Source organism: Ambystoma mexicanum, chromosome 14, assembly GCF_040938575.1.
Source record: "Ambystoma mexicanum isolate Mex_15411 chromosome 14, UKY_AmexF1_1, whole genome shotgun sequence".
NCBI classification, from domain to species: Eukaryota; Metazoa; Chordata; class Amphibia; order Caudata; family Ambystomatidae; genus Ambystoma; species Ambystoma mexicanum.
Window position 1 is genome coordinate 616582929 of NC_090940.1, and position 17479 is coordinate 616600407.

At 45.5% G+C, this 17479-nt stretch overlaps 1 protein-coding gene across 5 annotated transcripts in view; it reads right to left on the reverse strand.

Annotated features, from left to right (window-relative positions):
• The window catches only part of TTLL5 (tubulin tyrosine ligase like 5), a 769178-nt gene that overhangs the window by 344746 nt on the left and 406953 nt on the right, over positions 1 to 17479 (reverse strand). For all 5 annotated transcript variants that reach the window (XM_069638032.1, XM_069638034.1, XM_069638033.1 and 2 more), the window contains one exon: positions 13365 to 13498. In XM_069638032.1, coding sequence (XP_069494133.1) covers positions 13365 to 13498 — 134 coding nt within the window. The remainder of the gene's footprint in view (positions 1 to 13364; positions 13499 to 17479) is intronic.

Genomic DNA, 17479 nt, shown 5'->3' on the forward strand with positions numbered 1-17479 from the left:
TACCCCAAACCCCTCCCCCGCTCAAGAGCTTATTAACCTTACGGTTCTGTATCCACTACGTGTGGCTGGGTGTTGCTTCCTTCCGAAGCTGCAGGGTCCACTGCCGTGCCAAACAGTCCTGTAATTAACATCCTCCAAGCCGCCAGGTTACCCACATCTTCCTCCCCGCAATTGCTACATGCCTCCTGCCATATCACCGTCTCAGCCTCCGCCGAGAAGACATCTTGTTATTTGTTTCTGATGAAACATTTTCTTTGTTGCTTATGAAAGACCTTGACGTTACCATCTGGGTCTCCACGTCTCATTGATCCCCACTCACCTATGTGATATGGCTACAATGGGATCTATATTGGATAGTCTGAAGGACACTAGAACATAACAGACTGTTCTGTTGTGTTGTGTGTTGACATGTATTGTTTGTTTATTTGAAGTGATGTACGGCAATGCAACCCAGAATGTGACTAGCATGCCGCATGAGGACAATAGGAAGAAGGATTGAACCAAGTTAAACAAATGTTTTTACTTTCTTTCTAAATGAATACATTTCCTTCATTGTGACGTATGTCTTTAGATGAAGCATTCCAGTGACTTCCTGCTAGCACAGAGGATGATCTACCCAAGTTTCTTCTAAATTAAAATTCAAGTGATGCAACTGGCGACTAAGGAGCCATAAGAGCAGAGCTGTACCTAGAAGGGATTGTAATGATCCCTGCCACAAACTAGGCAAAGGGTTGGCAAGCCCTGCATGTAAATGAATTGTAGATAAACTACTACAGAGCACACACACCTCAATTAACGTTGCAATGAATCCCTTAAAGGACAGCAAACTTGCAAAGAATGACCTTCATGGTGATTCAGATACTCTGTCTGTAGCTTTCCCTCCTTCAGAACTTGTTGGGACGAGAATAGATCTGATTTTTGAAAAACTACTTTCCTGCTACATCCCAGACCTTGCGCTTCTGGTCTATGGTCTAAGAACTGATAACCCCATTTGAGGGGTGCTTGCCTTTGCACAAGGGTGCAGTAACAGCTGCTGATTTAGCAGACAAATTGCCCTGAACAACAACAGCACCGGCTTTAGATGATTTGTGCTTATGAAGATAATCCGGGCTAGAATAAAGGTTATTTCCCTGGAGAAGCCACAAACTCCATTACAGAGGACTTAAACCGGTGGAACAAATGAACACTTGTCAGGCTACATTTTTTTTTTAAACAAGCATAAGCCAGTGGGTTTCTCCAGAAGGGCCAGACCCAACACCTCCCAGGCCCATGTCATCAACCCCATACATTGTCTATTAAGTAAAACTGGTTGCCCCTCATCGGAGGCGGAGGAAGTTTCCGTTACATAGATTGCCTTAGGAGGAGCCTGAGATACATTTGTCACTGGAGCTGGAGGAGTGACAGGCAGAATATCCATGAGGACTGTCATGTGGCTGAACTGGAACAAAAGCCCTTGTACTTGAGCTCGTCAGTCAGCAGGTTCAGGAACGTAGTTGCCGACAGAACAAAAAAAAGCCAGTCTGATTCTGACCAAGAAGACGGTTAAACTACCACCTCTTACTTCAATGAACAAAGACATGACATGGCAAGCAAGAGGAGTCCAAAAGGATAGTATAAGAACCATTGGAGTCTGTAAGAGGCCGCACCAGCACCGAAGATCACAAATTGAAAGGCCCTCCAAGCACCCGCAGCAAACCCAATAGGTAAACCACCATACCTATGTCTGAAGCACAGAGGTCGAAGATGAAATCCAGCGTCTTCTCCATTAATGGACGCCTTCCTTTCACCTGCATATGCTGAGGACAACTCCTCAGAGATTGTGGCACGATTCCAAGACAGAAGGTGAAAGACTGTGCCATATATAGCTTAACGAAGCATGTCACACAGGCTCCAAGAAGGTCGTCAGTGCCATGTGAGCTGTGTCATCTGGCGGTGACTTAGATATTGCAAAATAGTAATTTCAATAAAACATGTTAAAAAACCCAGGCGATCCAGAGTTTTTCTCTAGAAAATAAAAAGATGTGCGAGGTACAAAGCTGTGCACACTAAAAAAGGAAAAGCAGTACTTCCTTTATTATAATATTTACAATATCATAACTAATCATTGGCTCTGTAATTATATGAATGTGAATTTTCTGTAAGTGTGAAAGGTTTCTTTACACCAAATCACAAAAGAAAAAAAAGGAACTCTACGATTAGAAAATAATGCAAGAGGACACAAGTAACAGCCCTCAGCAGTAGTCTTTAAAAATTGAACTGGAGATTGGGTTGCTGGGTCTGGTTACACAGGAGAGCATGGTTCCCAGGCGCATAATGGAGGGTTAGAGCAGCAAGGGTTTTCACATTGCAGATTCATTTGCTGCATTGAGCAACACCTCCAAAGCAGTTCTCCAGCGTGGCCTCCTGCAGGAGCAAGCTTCCCAACAATAAGGGAGCTGTAAGGAATCAGGAGTAAGACTCAGAGACATGGGCACTGTGATGGTTGCAACAGAATTATTAAAGTAAAACAAGGGTTGGAGATAGACCTATCTCGCCCTATCGCTTCAAAGAGTTTTACTGCCTCAACAAAACTAAAGGATGCTGGAGTCAGAATGTCCAAAAGTAAAGAGTTCTCCGTCCTGTGACCAAAATCCTAACCTGACCCTAACATGCTGAACTAAAAATAAAGTGCAAAGGGATATAGGGCCTCATTACGACCCTGGCGGTAAGGGGTTTACGCCAGCGTTAGCTGCGCCGACCCCTTACCGCCAATTACGAGGTCCCTTAGCGCCATGGCGCTTTTAACACCTGCTTTTAGCAGGTGTTAAAATCCATGGCGCTAAGGGACCATGGAGTTAATTACGCCACCGTAATTTACGGTGGCGTAATTAACGCCTTCCCCACTCCCATTATGCCCTATGGGGCAAAAATGGGAATGGGGAAGGGTAAATGGGGATTGGGGACTTACCGCCCCCGCCAACCTCGGAATGGGGCGGTAAATCCGCCAACCACCATGGCGTAAACGTAGTTTACGCCATGGTGGTAAAGTCACGGCCCAGGCGGTAACTTACCGCCTGGGTCGTAATGAGGCCCATAGTCTTTCAACTGGCCATCTGTAGCTTTTTCTAAGGTTTCAACACACAGATCCAGAAGGTGCACAAATAAACACATAATCAAAGGTCCACAATCCACAGGAGGGGGGTCAACTTCCCCTGAGTTTCTCAGACTCTTTACAGTTCACAATCATATATCGTTTCCCTAAAATATGCAGTTTTCCAGTCCAGGGGGTATGGCTCCCTTCCCCTGAATTGCACACACCCCAAGAGGTTGACTTTCCTCCTCTTGCCTCACAGTTTATTTGCAATTGGGTGCGGGTCCCAGACTCGCAATCACATTGCCTGGTATACTCTCCTGCCAAGACGTTCACAATGTTCACTTTATAATTGGGTGCGGGTCCAGACTTGCAATAGGTTGCCTGGTATACTCTCCTGCCAGGGCTTTCTCCACATGTAAAAGTCTGACTCATTCAGCCACTGGGTCTTCGATGCCCTTTCATTTGTTTCATTCCTTAATGCATTCTGCGTTTAAGCTCCCTTGCTCAAGTTCACCCTGTGAATATTACTATCTCTCCTCAGCATGTGGTATATGCTGCGAAGCGCCCTGGTGTCCCAATTCCCCTCTCCAGGCTCAATGGTCTTTTGTGGTGGCTCTGGCGTTCTCCACGCTCTTTGGTTTCTGCAGTGGAGCACTTCCTCCTTATACTGGCATCTCGTCCACTCTGTTACCAGCTATGCCTTGGCCTGCTCTCCACAGCGCCTCCTGCTGCAGGCCTCCATACGTCATACCTTCAACCTCTGAGCTTCTTGTTGGAGCTCTCCTCCCTGCTACAGCTGGCTTCTTCGTCGCTTCCCGACCCCTGTCAGGTGCAGTGGTTCTCCATCTTCCTCGCTGTGCCGGGTTTTGAATGTCCCGGCAACTACCGGATCCATCCAACCACTAGATCGCATCTCTAGTTCTGCAGCTTCAGTGCTCCACACTCTGTGGTGCTCTTCCTCGTCTCAGTCCTTTTGCAAAAGCATAGGAGCGAGCCCTCCTGTCAGTGCAAAGTGGATGGACTGGATCTATATCACAATATGCCATACAGGTTTGGGAATTCAATGGGTTGGTGTCATACCCAATGGGAAAGGGGGATACCATGTTCCTGCCAGTGAGTCTGCTTCCGTCCCATGAGGGTTGTCTCCCCCATATGGTCCTCCCTCAGGCAGCCACCCCTAGGGTCGGGATCAGGTAATGGCTGCCCTTTTCTCGCCACATGGGAAGAGAGTTTCCACAGAGAGGTCGTGATGACATTGCTAGAATCACCACAGAGAGCTATGTGGACAAAATGAGTGTAGTCTCTGTGCGTCGCAATATAAACCAAGCATCCATCTCTGGTGTGTACTTTAGAATCCAACATCCAAATATCTATCCGGATCTCATATTTAAAACTTGCTGTATTAGCACCTGAGAAAGGAAGGTGCACCTGGGAAAGGAAGGAAACATGCATCACCTTTTTGCCTCATCCTCCCCTACGCTTCCTGGTGCATATGTTCCATTTTTCCATATAACAAATAGTTTCTGAAGGTATTCATTTATCTATTTCAGATTAAAAATGTTATTTGATTTAAAAATGTTGCTTGCACCTTGTTGAAAAATGTGCCTTATTTTTTTAAATAATGCTTTCTGCATTAAGTAGTTCTTAGCGAGGTAACTTAGTGCAAACTCAACTGTAGATGAGGACTGTTTTTCAATTTATGTAGAATTACTAAGCAATGTAAGGTTTCATTTAGCTAGGTGTATTGGCTATCTTTGACACACTAGCCAATAACAAGGTGCAAGAACTAATTTAGGGACATGTTTGTTCTGCCATTGGCAGGGTCAAAAAGCCCCTACACATCAAGTGATGAACTCCTTCCTTGGTGTAAAGCGCTCTATAAATAAATAAATAAATCAATCAATCAAAGGAAGGCTAAGGGATGGCAAGGGTGTTGGGTTGCAGCAGGTAAGTTGACTTTGGATTTTCCCAGGAAGAAGTGGAGTGAGGGGGTTTGTGTCATGATGCCTACCTCCAAGGAGCCAGACCAGGCTCAGCTACCCCAGAGGCAGACATCATGTCCCCGAGGGAAGTCTCAGCAGCCCCAAGTAGGGGCCCTTTGGACTCAGTCCTGGCGCCTTTGGCGCCAGGCTCATATTGGACAACAGTCCTGGCACCATAGGCGCCAGGCTCATAAAAGATGACTTTGTGTTTAAAGGTGCTTGGTGTAAACTTACCTGATGCAGACCATGCTGCAACATCCGGGCCATCTAGAGGCCTCAATGGGACTACTTTATCTTTGGGGACTACTTAACCACACGGGTGTGGCCGGAGGAAGAATACATACCTGAGAGGAAGGATACATACCTGGAACCACTTTGAAGGCTATTTAAGCCACGCCCAAGCAGCAACTCACGCTTCGCGTTGTTCTGCATCTAGCAGCTGGATGCTCACCGTGTCTGCTCCTGCATCCTGACTTCTGCCACGCCCGCCAGCATCCTGGAACACCTGCAAAGGGAGAAGAGAAGAGAATAGGGGAAAGAAGAGTCCTTACCTGCTAAAACCGCATTCCGGAGACATTTCGCCGACGATCCTGAAAAGGAAGACATTCATTTTAAAAGCACATTGCATCGATCGCTGCAGCGCCGCATTCCACTCACCTTTACCAGGCGCCTCCATGTTCATCAGCGACCATCTGGATCCGCAGCCACATTTCAGCGCCTAGGGAGAAAAAGACAAGAACAAAGGTGAGCTAGGGAAGAGAATAAGAAAACCTTAATTTGCCATCATAAGACTTACCTGTTGGGTCATTCCCACTTCATTTCGGGTCGGTGCCGCATCCTGGCATTTCCGGACCCCGGCCCCTAAGGGGAAAAAAGAGACATCAGCGTTAGTGAGCGAATGGTAAGACATTACCTGAACGCTCATTAAAGACTTACCTGATAGCTACTGGAACTGCACCTCTCACTTCGGGTCGGTGCCATATCTCCGGCATTTCCGAACCCCGGCCCCTATGGGGAAATAAGACACAAGCATTAGTGCATTAATGCAAGGACACTAAAGGAACCTCTCAAACAACTCACCTGAGTTTCCTTCGTCGGTTCCATTGCTCATCTCGGAATCTTTGTTCTGCACCTGAAATAGAGACAACAGACAATTATTATTTCGGGCTCATACTTATAAACAGAATTCTCACAGTACTTTACCGGGAAGGTCAAGCAAACTTGAACTCTCTACAATCCATGATCCAGTGAAGTAACTGGATTACAACGCGCCCCTGCATCAGAAGCAGGATGAAGAGCTCGTCCTTTCAGACCCTAAGGTGAGACTTCACGGGGAATCGCAGAAGGGTTTCGTGGAGGGTGAGAAGGGAGTGGGAGGCTTACACATTATCCCGCAGATTGTTAATACTCCCTTTTCACACACACAAGGATATTTCTGCGAGCCAGACAAGCCAGATTTGAGGGTACGGTCCTGTCCATCTTCCGAGTCCTGCGCTTCACCATAGAAGAGGCAACAGCACTCCAAACCAGGCCTGCCCCTCCGTGGGGGTCAGGTGAGCGTAACAGAATGTGAAGCCTACCTACAATTTCCCACCTGGGCGCTATGGAAACTTCTGAGACAGACCAGCTGGCCCAGCTTTTGGGGGAATTACGGGCAGAAGTACACTCCGCCCGCCAGGAGACTAACGCTCTCAAAAGAGAACTGATCCTATCTAAGGAAAGAACTGATGACCTGGCCAAACGGTTGTTGCAGGGTCAGGCAGGACAAACTCCTTTACCTAGTTCCGGGGGTAATCCCACTTCTATGATTTCGAATAACCCGGTACAAATCAATCTACCTGGAAACATGCCTTTGGCCCCGCCTGAACGTTTTGCTGGGGACCACAAGAAATATACCGTTTTTATGAACCAATGTCGCTTACACTTCCTATGCAGACCTGGGGCCTTCCTAATGACCAGACCAAGGTAGCTTTTGTATTATCTTATCTCAGCGGCAGTGCTGCCGATTGGTCAGTTCCTTTGGTAAATCAAGATGACCCAATTCTCCAGGATTTTGAAGGCTTCCAGGCAAGCATGGAAAGATTATTCGCTCGACACTCTCAGGGACAGGCCCTAGACAACGAACTGCTATCCTTACGACAAGGTAACCAGGATCTCTTATCTTACATCGCCACCTTTAATAGGTTGGTTATGGAAACTGGGTGGCCAGAGAATAAAAGGATCTTCTGCGCGGAGAACTTAAAGACGTGCTAGCCCAAATAGTAAATCCAGCCTAAGTCTGCGCGGAGTACATAGACCTTGTGGTCCAACTTGATCACAGACTTCAGAATAGAAAAGCAGATCGATCCAAGTTTGAAACCAGAGTGTTGATCAAAACTCACGCTAACCCCAAGAGTACCGACGTTTCAGAACCTATGCAAATCGGTGGAGTTAAAGGACCGTTAACGCAGAAGGAACGGGAGAGAAGGCGGCAAAAGCAATTATGTCTCTATTGCGGGGCTTCTGGTCACTTTCTACGAGATTGTCCGGTAAAACCACCTAAGAAGGTGGTTGGAGCCACTGACAACAATTTAACAGAACCTGATTTGGGAAACGACCAAGCCCGACAAGCGTAGAGGTTCGCTTGCCGAGCTTGAAAACAAACTCTTTGACCTCGCATTTCATCATGCCAATGGTCCTCGTGGATCCGAAACAGCCTTGGCGGTTGCATGCTATAAAAGGCATACATCGACAGTGGAGCTATTGGAAACTATGTAGATCGTGAATTGGCCTCCAGGATTAATCTCCCTCTCCGTCCAAAACTAACAAGGATGTCATTACTACAGTTGATGGAACCGAAATAGCCTCAGGGCCGGTAACTAATTCCACTACAGAAGTGACACTAGTGGGTCAGGATGGACATCGGGAAGCTATTGTGTTTGACGTAATGAAGGCCCCACAGTTTCAAGTAATTCTAGGAATTCCTTGGTTAGAAACAAATAATCCTCGAATAGACTGGCGAGCAAAGAGAATAACCTTTCCTGATTGTGAACAAACTTGTTATCCAAGAAATACAAATATGGGCCTGGCCTCAGTAACTTCCGCCACTATACAACTACCGGCTGAGTACCAAGAATTCCAAGACGTTTTCCAAAAAGAACAGGCCAACACGTTACCTCCCCACCGGTCGTACGATTGTCAAATCGATCTGGTACCCAATGCTCAACCGCCTTGTAGTAGGATTTATGCTCTTACTGAACCTAAGAATCTTCATTTGCGTCAGTATTTAGATCAGTACCTTGCCAATGGTTTTATTCGCTCGTCAAAGTGTCCTGTTTCCTCAGCTCTGTTCTTCGTGCCGAAAAAAGAAGGCGACCTTAGAACATGTATTGACTACTGCGCCCTAAATCAAATAACGATTAAGAATCCTTGTCCTCTGCCTCTGATCCCTGAACTTCTCGACCAGGTAAAAGATGCTTGTATGTACACCAAGTTAGATCTCCGGGGAGCTTATCACCTGGTGCGTATAAAAGAAGGCGACAAATGGAAGACTGCATTCCGCACCAAATATGGGCTCTTTGAATATCAGGTGATGCCCTTCGGATTGTGCAACGCACCTACCGCCTTTCAATACTTTATGAATGATGTTCTTCGGGAACTTATCGATGTTTGTGTCATCGTATATATCGACTACATCCTGGTGTACTCCTCTTCGGAATCCGATCACAGAAAACATGTCAGGGCAGTTCTTGAAAAATTGCGCCAGCAAAAACTGTTTGCAAAACTCGAAAAATGCATTTTTCATACCACAGAAGTCGAGTTTCTCGGATTCATCCTGACACCTAAAGGAGTCCAAATGGACTCGCGAAAGGTGGACGCCATCCTCAAATGGCTATCTCCTAGCTCTGTGAAGGGGGTTCAGAGCATGCTTGGTTTTGCCAATTTTTATCGAAGATTCATCCCGGAATTTTCTCGAGTGGTCCAACCCATCACAGCTCTCTTACGGAAGAATAAACGCTTCGAATTGACTCATGAGGCAGAACAGGCCTTTCAAGACCTAAAGACTAAATTCACCTCCGCACCTGTGTTGAAGCATCCACGCCCAGATCTCCCTTACATTGTTGAAACCGACGCATCCAGCTTAGCCATGGGAGCTGTCCTATCTCAAAGGGATCCATTAACTAACCAACTACACCCTGTAGCCTTTTGGTCCAGAAAATTCTCGGCTCCTGAAATTAATTACGCAATCACTGACAAGGAGTTACTAGCTATTAAGTCCGCCTTCAAAGCTTGGCGTCATTACCTCCTCGGCGCAAGACACACCATCACGGTGATTACAGATCACAGAAATTTGCAATATTTAAAGACGGCCAAAGCCCAATCATCACGTCAACTCCGATGGGCTTTATTCTTTGCGGAATTTGATTTTGTAATCACATATCGCCCTGGTTGCAGGAATGGCAAAGCGGACGCTTTATCCCGGATTGGGATGGAAGAAACAAATTTGAGCTTAGAACCTGTACCGATTATACCTGAACAGAGAATTTTGGGTTTGACCTCTTTACAAACTATTGAGGACGTTCAAACTCGAGTTAAACAACTATTAGCCTCCACAGTCTTACAAGCATGGAGCCAAAAGGAGTCACACTTTTCCGTTAATAACTATTTATCGTATTTCCAGGGGCAATTATTTCTGCCTAACAAAGAACTGCAAGAACTCGTTATTGCCCATTATCATGATACATTAATGGAAGGACATCCTGGTATCGCTAAAACTGAGGAAAAGATCAAACGACAATTCTGGTGGCCATCCTGGAGAAAAGACATAAAATCTTTTGTGATGTCTTGCGGAGTTTGCGCCCAAAATAAAAGTCAAAAGAAAAGACCAGCCGGTCTTCTACAACCTTTGGATATTCCACCGGCACCTTGGCACACCTTGTCGATGGACTTTATTACCGACCTTCCTCCTTTCTATGGATACAACACTATCTTGGTGATTGTGGATCTCTTCTCCAAAATGGCCCATTTTATCCCTTTAAAAGGGTTACCCTCAGCCTCCATCTTGGCCAAGGAATTTCTGGAGAACATAGTTCGTATGCATGGTTTTCCATCCATATTAGTCTCAGATCGAGGAAGCCAGTTTATTTCCCATTTTTGGAGGAAATGTTGTCAACTGGCGCAAATTGATGTATGACTATCCACCAGTCACCATCCCCAAACCGATGGCCAAACCGAGAGAACTAACCAAACCCTTGAACAATATCTTCGGTGTATGTTGCACCAATCTGAATGCAATTGGAAAGACATTCTTTGGATCGCAGAATATGCATATAACAATTCTGTACATTCTGGAAAAGGACAAAACCCTTTTTACACCTTGTATGGTCATCATCCTCGAACCTCAGACCTGGACCCTCCTCAAAACCTGGAAATGCCTGCGGTAGATCATTTGCATTCCACGATAACCCGAGCTTTCAAAGAGGCTAAGACTCATCTTCAGCAAACCAAGAGAAAGTACAAAGAAAATGCTGATTTACATCGAAGTGAAGCACCTCCGTACCAAATAGGGAACCAGGTGTGGCTAGCAACTAGACATTTACCTCTCAAAGGACCGCAGACTTTCAACCCCAGATACATAGGACCCTATTCCATCAAAGCTATAATCAACCCAGTGGCCTTTAAACTCGATCTACCAGCGAACATGCAAATTCATCCCGTTTTTCACGCCTCACTGTTGAAACCGGTGCAACCAGGAACCAGACTGATGAAACCACCAGAACCAATTCAGATTGATGGGGAATTAGAATTTGAAGTTAAAGACATATTGGATTCCAAGGTGTTAAAGTCAAAACTCTTCTATCTAGTTGATTGGAAGGGGTATGGACCTCAGGAGAGATCTTGGGAACCAAGCGACCATGTACACGCGCCGAGATTAATACAAAAATTCTACTGAAAATTCCCAAACAAGCCAAAACCCCCGGAGAGAACAACCTTGGGAGGGGCCTTGGGAGAGGGTACTGTCATGATGCCTACCTCCAAGGAGCCGGACCAGGCCCAGCTACCCCAGAGGCAGACATGTCCCCGAGGGAAGTCTCAGCGGCCCCAAGTAGGGGCCGTTTGGACTCAAAGGCGCCAGGCTCATATTGAACAACAGTCCTAGCGCCATAGGCGCCAGGCTCATAAAAGATGACTTTGTGTTTAAAGGTGCTTGGTGTAAACTTACCTGATGCAGACCATGCTGCAACATCCGGGCCATCTAGAGGCCTGAATGGGACTACTTTATCTTTGGGGGACTACTTAACCACACAGGTGTGGCCGGAGGAAGAATACATACCTGAGAGGAAGGATACATACCTGGAACTACTTTGAAGGCTATTTAAGCCACGCCCAAGCAGCAACTCACACTTCGCGTTGTTCTGCATCTAGCAGCTGGATGCTCACCGTGTCTGCTCCTGCATCCTGACTTCTGCCACGCCCGCCAGCATCCTGGAACACCTGCAAAGGGAGAAGAGAATAGGTGAAAGAAGAGTGCTTACCTTCTAAATCCGCATTCCGGAGACATTTCGCCGACGATACTGAAATGGAAGACATTCATTTTAAAAGCACATCGCATCGATCGCTGCAGTGCCGCATTCCACTCACCTTTACTAGGCGCCTCCATGTTCATCAGCGACCATCTGGATCCGCAGCCACATTTCAGCACCTAGGGAGAAAAAGACAAGAACAAAGGTGAGCTAGGGAAAAGAATAAGAAAACCCTAATTTGCCATCATAAGACTTACCTGTTGGGTCATTCCCACTTCATTTTGGGTCGGTTCCGCATCCTGGCATTTCCGGACCCCAGCCCCTAAGGGGAAAAAAGAGACATCAGCGTTAGTGAGCGAATGCTAAGACATTACCTGAACGCTCATTAAAGACTTACCTGATATCTACTAGAACTGCACCTCTCACTTCGGGTCGGTGCCGGGAAGGTCAAGCAAACTTGAACTCTCTACAATCCATGATCCAGTGAAGTAACTGGATTACAACGCGCCCCTGCATCAGAAGCAGGATGGAGAGCTCGTCCTTTCAGACCCTAAGGTGAGACTTCACGGGGAATCGCAGAAGGGTTTCGTGGAGGGTGAGAAAGGAGTGGGAGGCTTACACATTATCCCGCAGATTGTTAATACTCCCTTTTCACACACAGAAGGATATTTCTGCGAGCCAGACAAGCCAGATTTGAGGGTCCGGTCCTGTCCATCTTCTGAGTCCTGCGCTTCACCATAGAAGAGGCAACAGCACTCCAAACCAGGCCTGCGCCTCCGTGGGAGTCAGGTGAGCGTAACAGTTTGGGTGGCTGGTCAACACATTTTAGGACGTTCCATTGAAAGTATAGGGAGTATAGGAGAGCAGAAAGCCTTCCCAGGGGGTGCCCGGGCACCAGAGAACCAGTGTAATCGACACCCCTGGGTGGTAGCCTCTTAGGATGTATGACCACGGGCCTCATACCGTATGTGCCAAATAAACTACCCACAAATGGAAATAAAAGAAGCATTCTAACTAGAGTATGTCTGCCTGGAAGTGATGTTTGGCCCAAGAACCAAAATAAACACACAAAATAATAATAAGCAACATTTGTTCCATGCAGAATGTTGTCGGTTGCCACTTTGGTAACACTGTTTGTTTTTGTTGGTTTGTTTTGATGCCATCACTTGTGGTTGTGAGTTGTTGTTGGGTCCATGAAGTGTGGCTTTTGGTTGGTTTTTGTGTCTCTAGGTGTTGTATTCTATTGTTTGGATTGATATGGGGAAGGATTGTAACTGGAGCCTATTATACAATATTTGAATGGCTGCCATTATTAGGCTTAGAGAAGGACGCAAAGGGGGTAATCTAAAACGTGGCCATAGTATCCCAACATGTGGTATTTAACGGTGGTCAGTCATAATATCGAAAAAAATGTCGAATTACAATAAATTCAAAAACTTAATGTCGAAAAAAAAAATCAAATTCTTTATTTTTGTATTAATATATTTTTTTGGGGTTCTGCATGTAAAAAAAGGTTAAAAAAGTTCGAATAAAAAACATATTAAAAAAGAAATTCTAATTTTTTTTTAGACATTTTTTGGATTTTCTGACTTTCGACATTTTTGCATTCGATTTTATGACTATAAACCGTATTTAACAACCACAGAGGTCAATAAATCAGTTCAAAAGAAGTATTTCAACAGCTCTTTCTGCGTGTAAGCTCTTAGAAATTAATTATTAAATAAGTAATAAACAAAGTGCTGGTTTCCATGTATGCCCTTAGAGCATGTCACTATCTTACCAGCCTTGGTTACAACCACTACTCACCATCATGCGCTTTGCTAACGGAATCATCACTGCTCTTGCTCGTTTTAGCGATTTTGGGGTTTGCTCCAAGGAAGACACTGGCAGACTTATTCTTCTGCGTGTAGAACGTCAGAACCTCTTCCAGCTCACTCTCACTAAACTCAAAGACAACCAAATGAAAAGGTTTAATAAGAACAGCATGCTTGTCCTACTCACAGGGATATCTCCGTCTTAAGCTCTGCCAGTGATATTTTTAGACATTCTGAGAATGACTGATAAAGCATCGGATTTGTAACGTGCCAACATAGACTTCAATAGGATATCACAAGCTGTAGCACGATGAAACAAGCCTTGGCAAAGCCAAGTGTTTTGGCTTTTGTGTATGCATGGGTTAGGCATTTGCCGGGAACTGCCATAATGGTACTACCTGGCCATAGGAGGGCAAAAGATGGAGAAATATGTGATTAGCTGGGCATATGATAGCAGTGTTTGGCAATGCCTAAAGGAACAGATATAAATCAATTGGCTGAAGGTGCACTGGTCTAGGACATTATTATTAGACCAGTAGCATATTTACAGCTGTAATTAAGCCATAAGCTACCAACAGAGTGCTTACAAATAACACTAGAAGGCCAAGGTTTGATGTTACTTCTTGACAGAGCTAGATCAAAGAGATTCCAGGAGGGTATGTTTTGGGGAAGGGAAGGCAAGGGTGGCAATGCCATAGGGATTAGGATGGCCAAGGTGGGTAAATAACCAAACAACACCCATAAACTGAGTGTCCCTCATCACGTCATCTCCCTGGCGATGTGCGCCAATGCAATAGGTTTGTCTTATAGGCGGCACTTAAGCGCAGGACTAAAAGACAAAACTAAAAAAGGACAGGTTACCCATGGTGGACAGGGATTTACCGCCCAGGGACTTTAGGTCACATCAGATGAGAGTGCCAAACAAAGGTGACACTATGAATCCAGAACCACTATCTCATACCAACAGCATAATGGGTAGCGTATTTTTGCACTGAACCATTCACTTGACCAATTTCAACTCATCGAAAAACATGTTCACTAGAAGAAACTCACAGAAAATGATCAAACAAGACAAACGTGGTTTCAAGTTTGTAATGCCTCCACATAATTCAAAAATAAAGAAAACTGCTACAAAAAACTCTCAAAATTAAAAGGCTGTGAAACTGAACACTTAACCCTTTGAGTGCTGCAAGGCTTGGACATTAATGCTGTAATTTACATAGATCATTAAGGTGTGCACACTCAAAGGGTTAACCCTAGTTTAAAGTATGCCAAAGTAACAGGAAATAAAATAGAAATCCATCTTTGCTTGCCAGTGGGTTGCGTAGGGACTGTTATTTTGTTTACAAAAAATGAAAGCACATTTATTTTTAGGTTTGAGTGTTACAATTTGAATGCTGTCATTTGTTTGATGAGTTGCTGAAATACAGTGGCGTAACTTTTAATCACAGGATGGAACAGTAGAGAAAATGTATTCTAGGTACAGAATGCGCCACAATGTACATTAAACAGCCGACCAGTCACAGTAGTAAGGATTACAGGTGCATGCAAGGGGGGCGGTGAGGGGGGAAGCATCACCAGGTTCTGGCGGTCAATCAATGGGCAGAAGGTGCTACTGGGGGAACTTTAAGGTGGATAACTGGGTCTGTGGGGATTGAGAGTTCCAATGGTGAGACGCAAGATGGGTGAAGGGGTTGAAGGCAGCGCAAGGTGGTATGATGAAGCCAGGTGCCGGAGAGGGTCCCAATGCATTAAGGGGACACTGCAGACTCGGAAAGCCGGCTTACCGTGGCCTTTGGGCTAAAGTGGTGAGCTACCTTAAGGTGCTATTAAGTGAGATTCAAAGTCTTCCTCTCAGTTCACAATCCCTGTCTGATAAGAAAGGCCTATCCTCTGAAGTGCTTGGCTATTGTAAGGTACTTCCTCCCCTTTCCCACAGACCTATTCTCCAAGCTATACATGATGTCAGTGGCAGGCACCCTGGTACAAGTAAGAAGAATATGCTTCGAGGTCAGCAAAACACCAAGGCGACCCAGGAAGACTCAGCCTATGATCAACCCTCACCACGGGATTACCTCGCTGTTATGCTTGAGCTAAAACATGGCGCTGGTGCACAGTGTATTCTGGGGGCACTCAGAGCCATAATGGATATTTACTCCATGCCTCAGTGAAAAGCTGTACTTACTTTGCTGAGAGCTGAATTTACTTTGCTGAAGAAAACATGCTTTTCAAACCTGGTATGCAGTCAAGGACATTCTGCTGGAAAAGCTGGTTTTGTTATGTCTTGTTATGAGTTATGGGACTGTTTTCCGTGGCATTTGTTCTTAGGAGAGGGAAGTGCTTTGCTCCTTGAGGTTACCGTCGGTTGACCCAGCTGGCAACCAACGGTTACCCATCAATGCACAAGTGCATTGCCAGAAGGTTTGAGAAATTACTACCCCTTTTTGAGGAGTGCATATATGCGGAACCCCTCAATGGTCAGACGGGACAAGTACAAAGACCTCAGTCGGAAGGGGGACGCCTTTGTCCGGCATACCTGTGGGCTGTTGTGCTCTCGGCCTGATTGTTACCGGCGTCTTCTAGCCGCTTCTGTCGAGATGAGGGATTCAGTTACGCCCACAGTGATGTATCTTCTTTTGAATTCTCTGTCTTTTCTGTGATTTATTTCTGTGTTATCACTTGTTGCTTCCAAGCTTTGAATAAATAGCCATATAAGTGCTCATTATTTTCTAAACGTGCGTGTGGTTGTAAGTCATTGCGTTGTCTACCTGCGTTCAAAGTATTGGCTCTGCAATTGCACTGGTGATTAATGACTGTCCGTGCACTCTGAGCGAGCAATACATTTTTGGCGACAACGATGGGATATTTGTGATGAATTGCTCCAAATATTAAAGAATCTGTTTGAACGCAGAGAGGCTTAGTTTACATTGCAAGCGAAAGTAATTTGGCAGCGAGTGTTGGACTGTGTTAATCTGTTTTTTTTTTGGTGTGTGCGTGCCTGCGCGAGTGACTGCAGTGTAGAAAAGAAAATATATATATATATATATATATATATATATATATATATATATATAGGTTTTGTACATTATTGCAATGATCAATAGTTTGTTCAGGAAAAAAAGCGTTCCTGCTGGCGGTGAATGTTCTGATGTTATCATTCCAGGTTGGGCTAAGAGCCCATATGATAAATTGGCCCAGGTGTGGGCATGCGGCGCGGGGCTAAGTGAAACATGGGATCAGGGATTGGGAGATGCTGATCCGTCTGATGTAATGTTGTGCTTACAACAAGTTTCAGTGGAAAGGGGAAGGGAATGCACCGCGCTGGGTAGGCGGGGTTGGGTCCTCCTGCATGCCTATAAGAAAATGCATCAAAGGAATTTGGAAATGAAAAATGATATTTTGCGATTGGAAAAAGAGTTGGCTGCAGAAAAGCAGATTGCGTTAATGCAGCAGATTCAAATGAAACTTTTCAAAGGTAAAGCTGACACATATCAGGCCGTGGCCGAGAGGGCAGCAGTCAGAGTAGCCCGGTATAAGTATAGGAAAAGACGGGGAGGGGTCAACCAAAGAAAGGTGGCAGCTGTAATAGCTACCGCCGGTGTGGACTGGGATCCGGATAATTGGGATGGTGACATTTTTGACTCAACCAGTCCAGTGAGCAGCTCGGCAAATGAGTGAGATCCCAAAACGGAATTTAATCAGAAGACAGTGGTGGCTAAGCCAGTTAAAAGACGGCGAGCCGGGCCCCACCCGTAGAATCCTGCGGGCGGGGTTGTGGATTTAACCACGCTGGAGGATTACACCCAGCACGAGGTTTGGGAAATTATTACTCGTTTGAGGCAAAAATCAGGGGAACCTTTATTGACATGAATGGTGAGGTTCCTAGATGGGTGTGCAGCAGGGTTGTTGGTAGATTCCACGGACTCACTGCATTTTCTACCCTTGTCAACTGACACCAATGTACAGGAGGTCTTAAAGGCAGGGCCGCCCCCTGATGAGAATGGCCAACATTCACAGGTGTCTTAGTTGCACCTAGCATCCCAAGCATGTAACCGTAAATACCCCATTACCACAGATTGGCCTAGCGAGGAAACAAAGTGGTATACT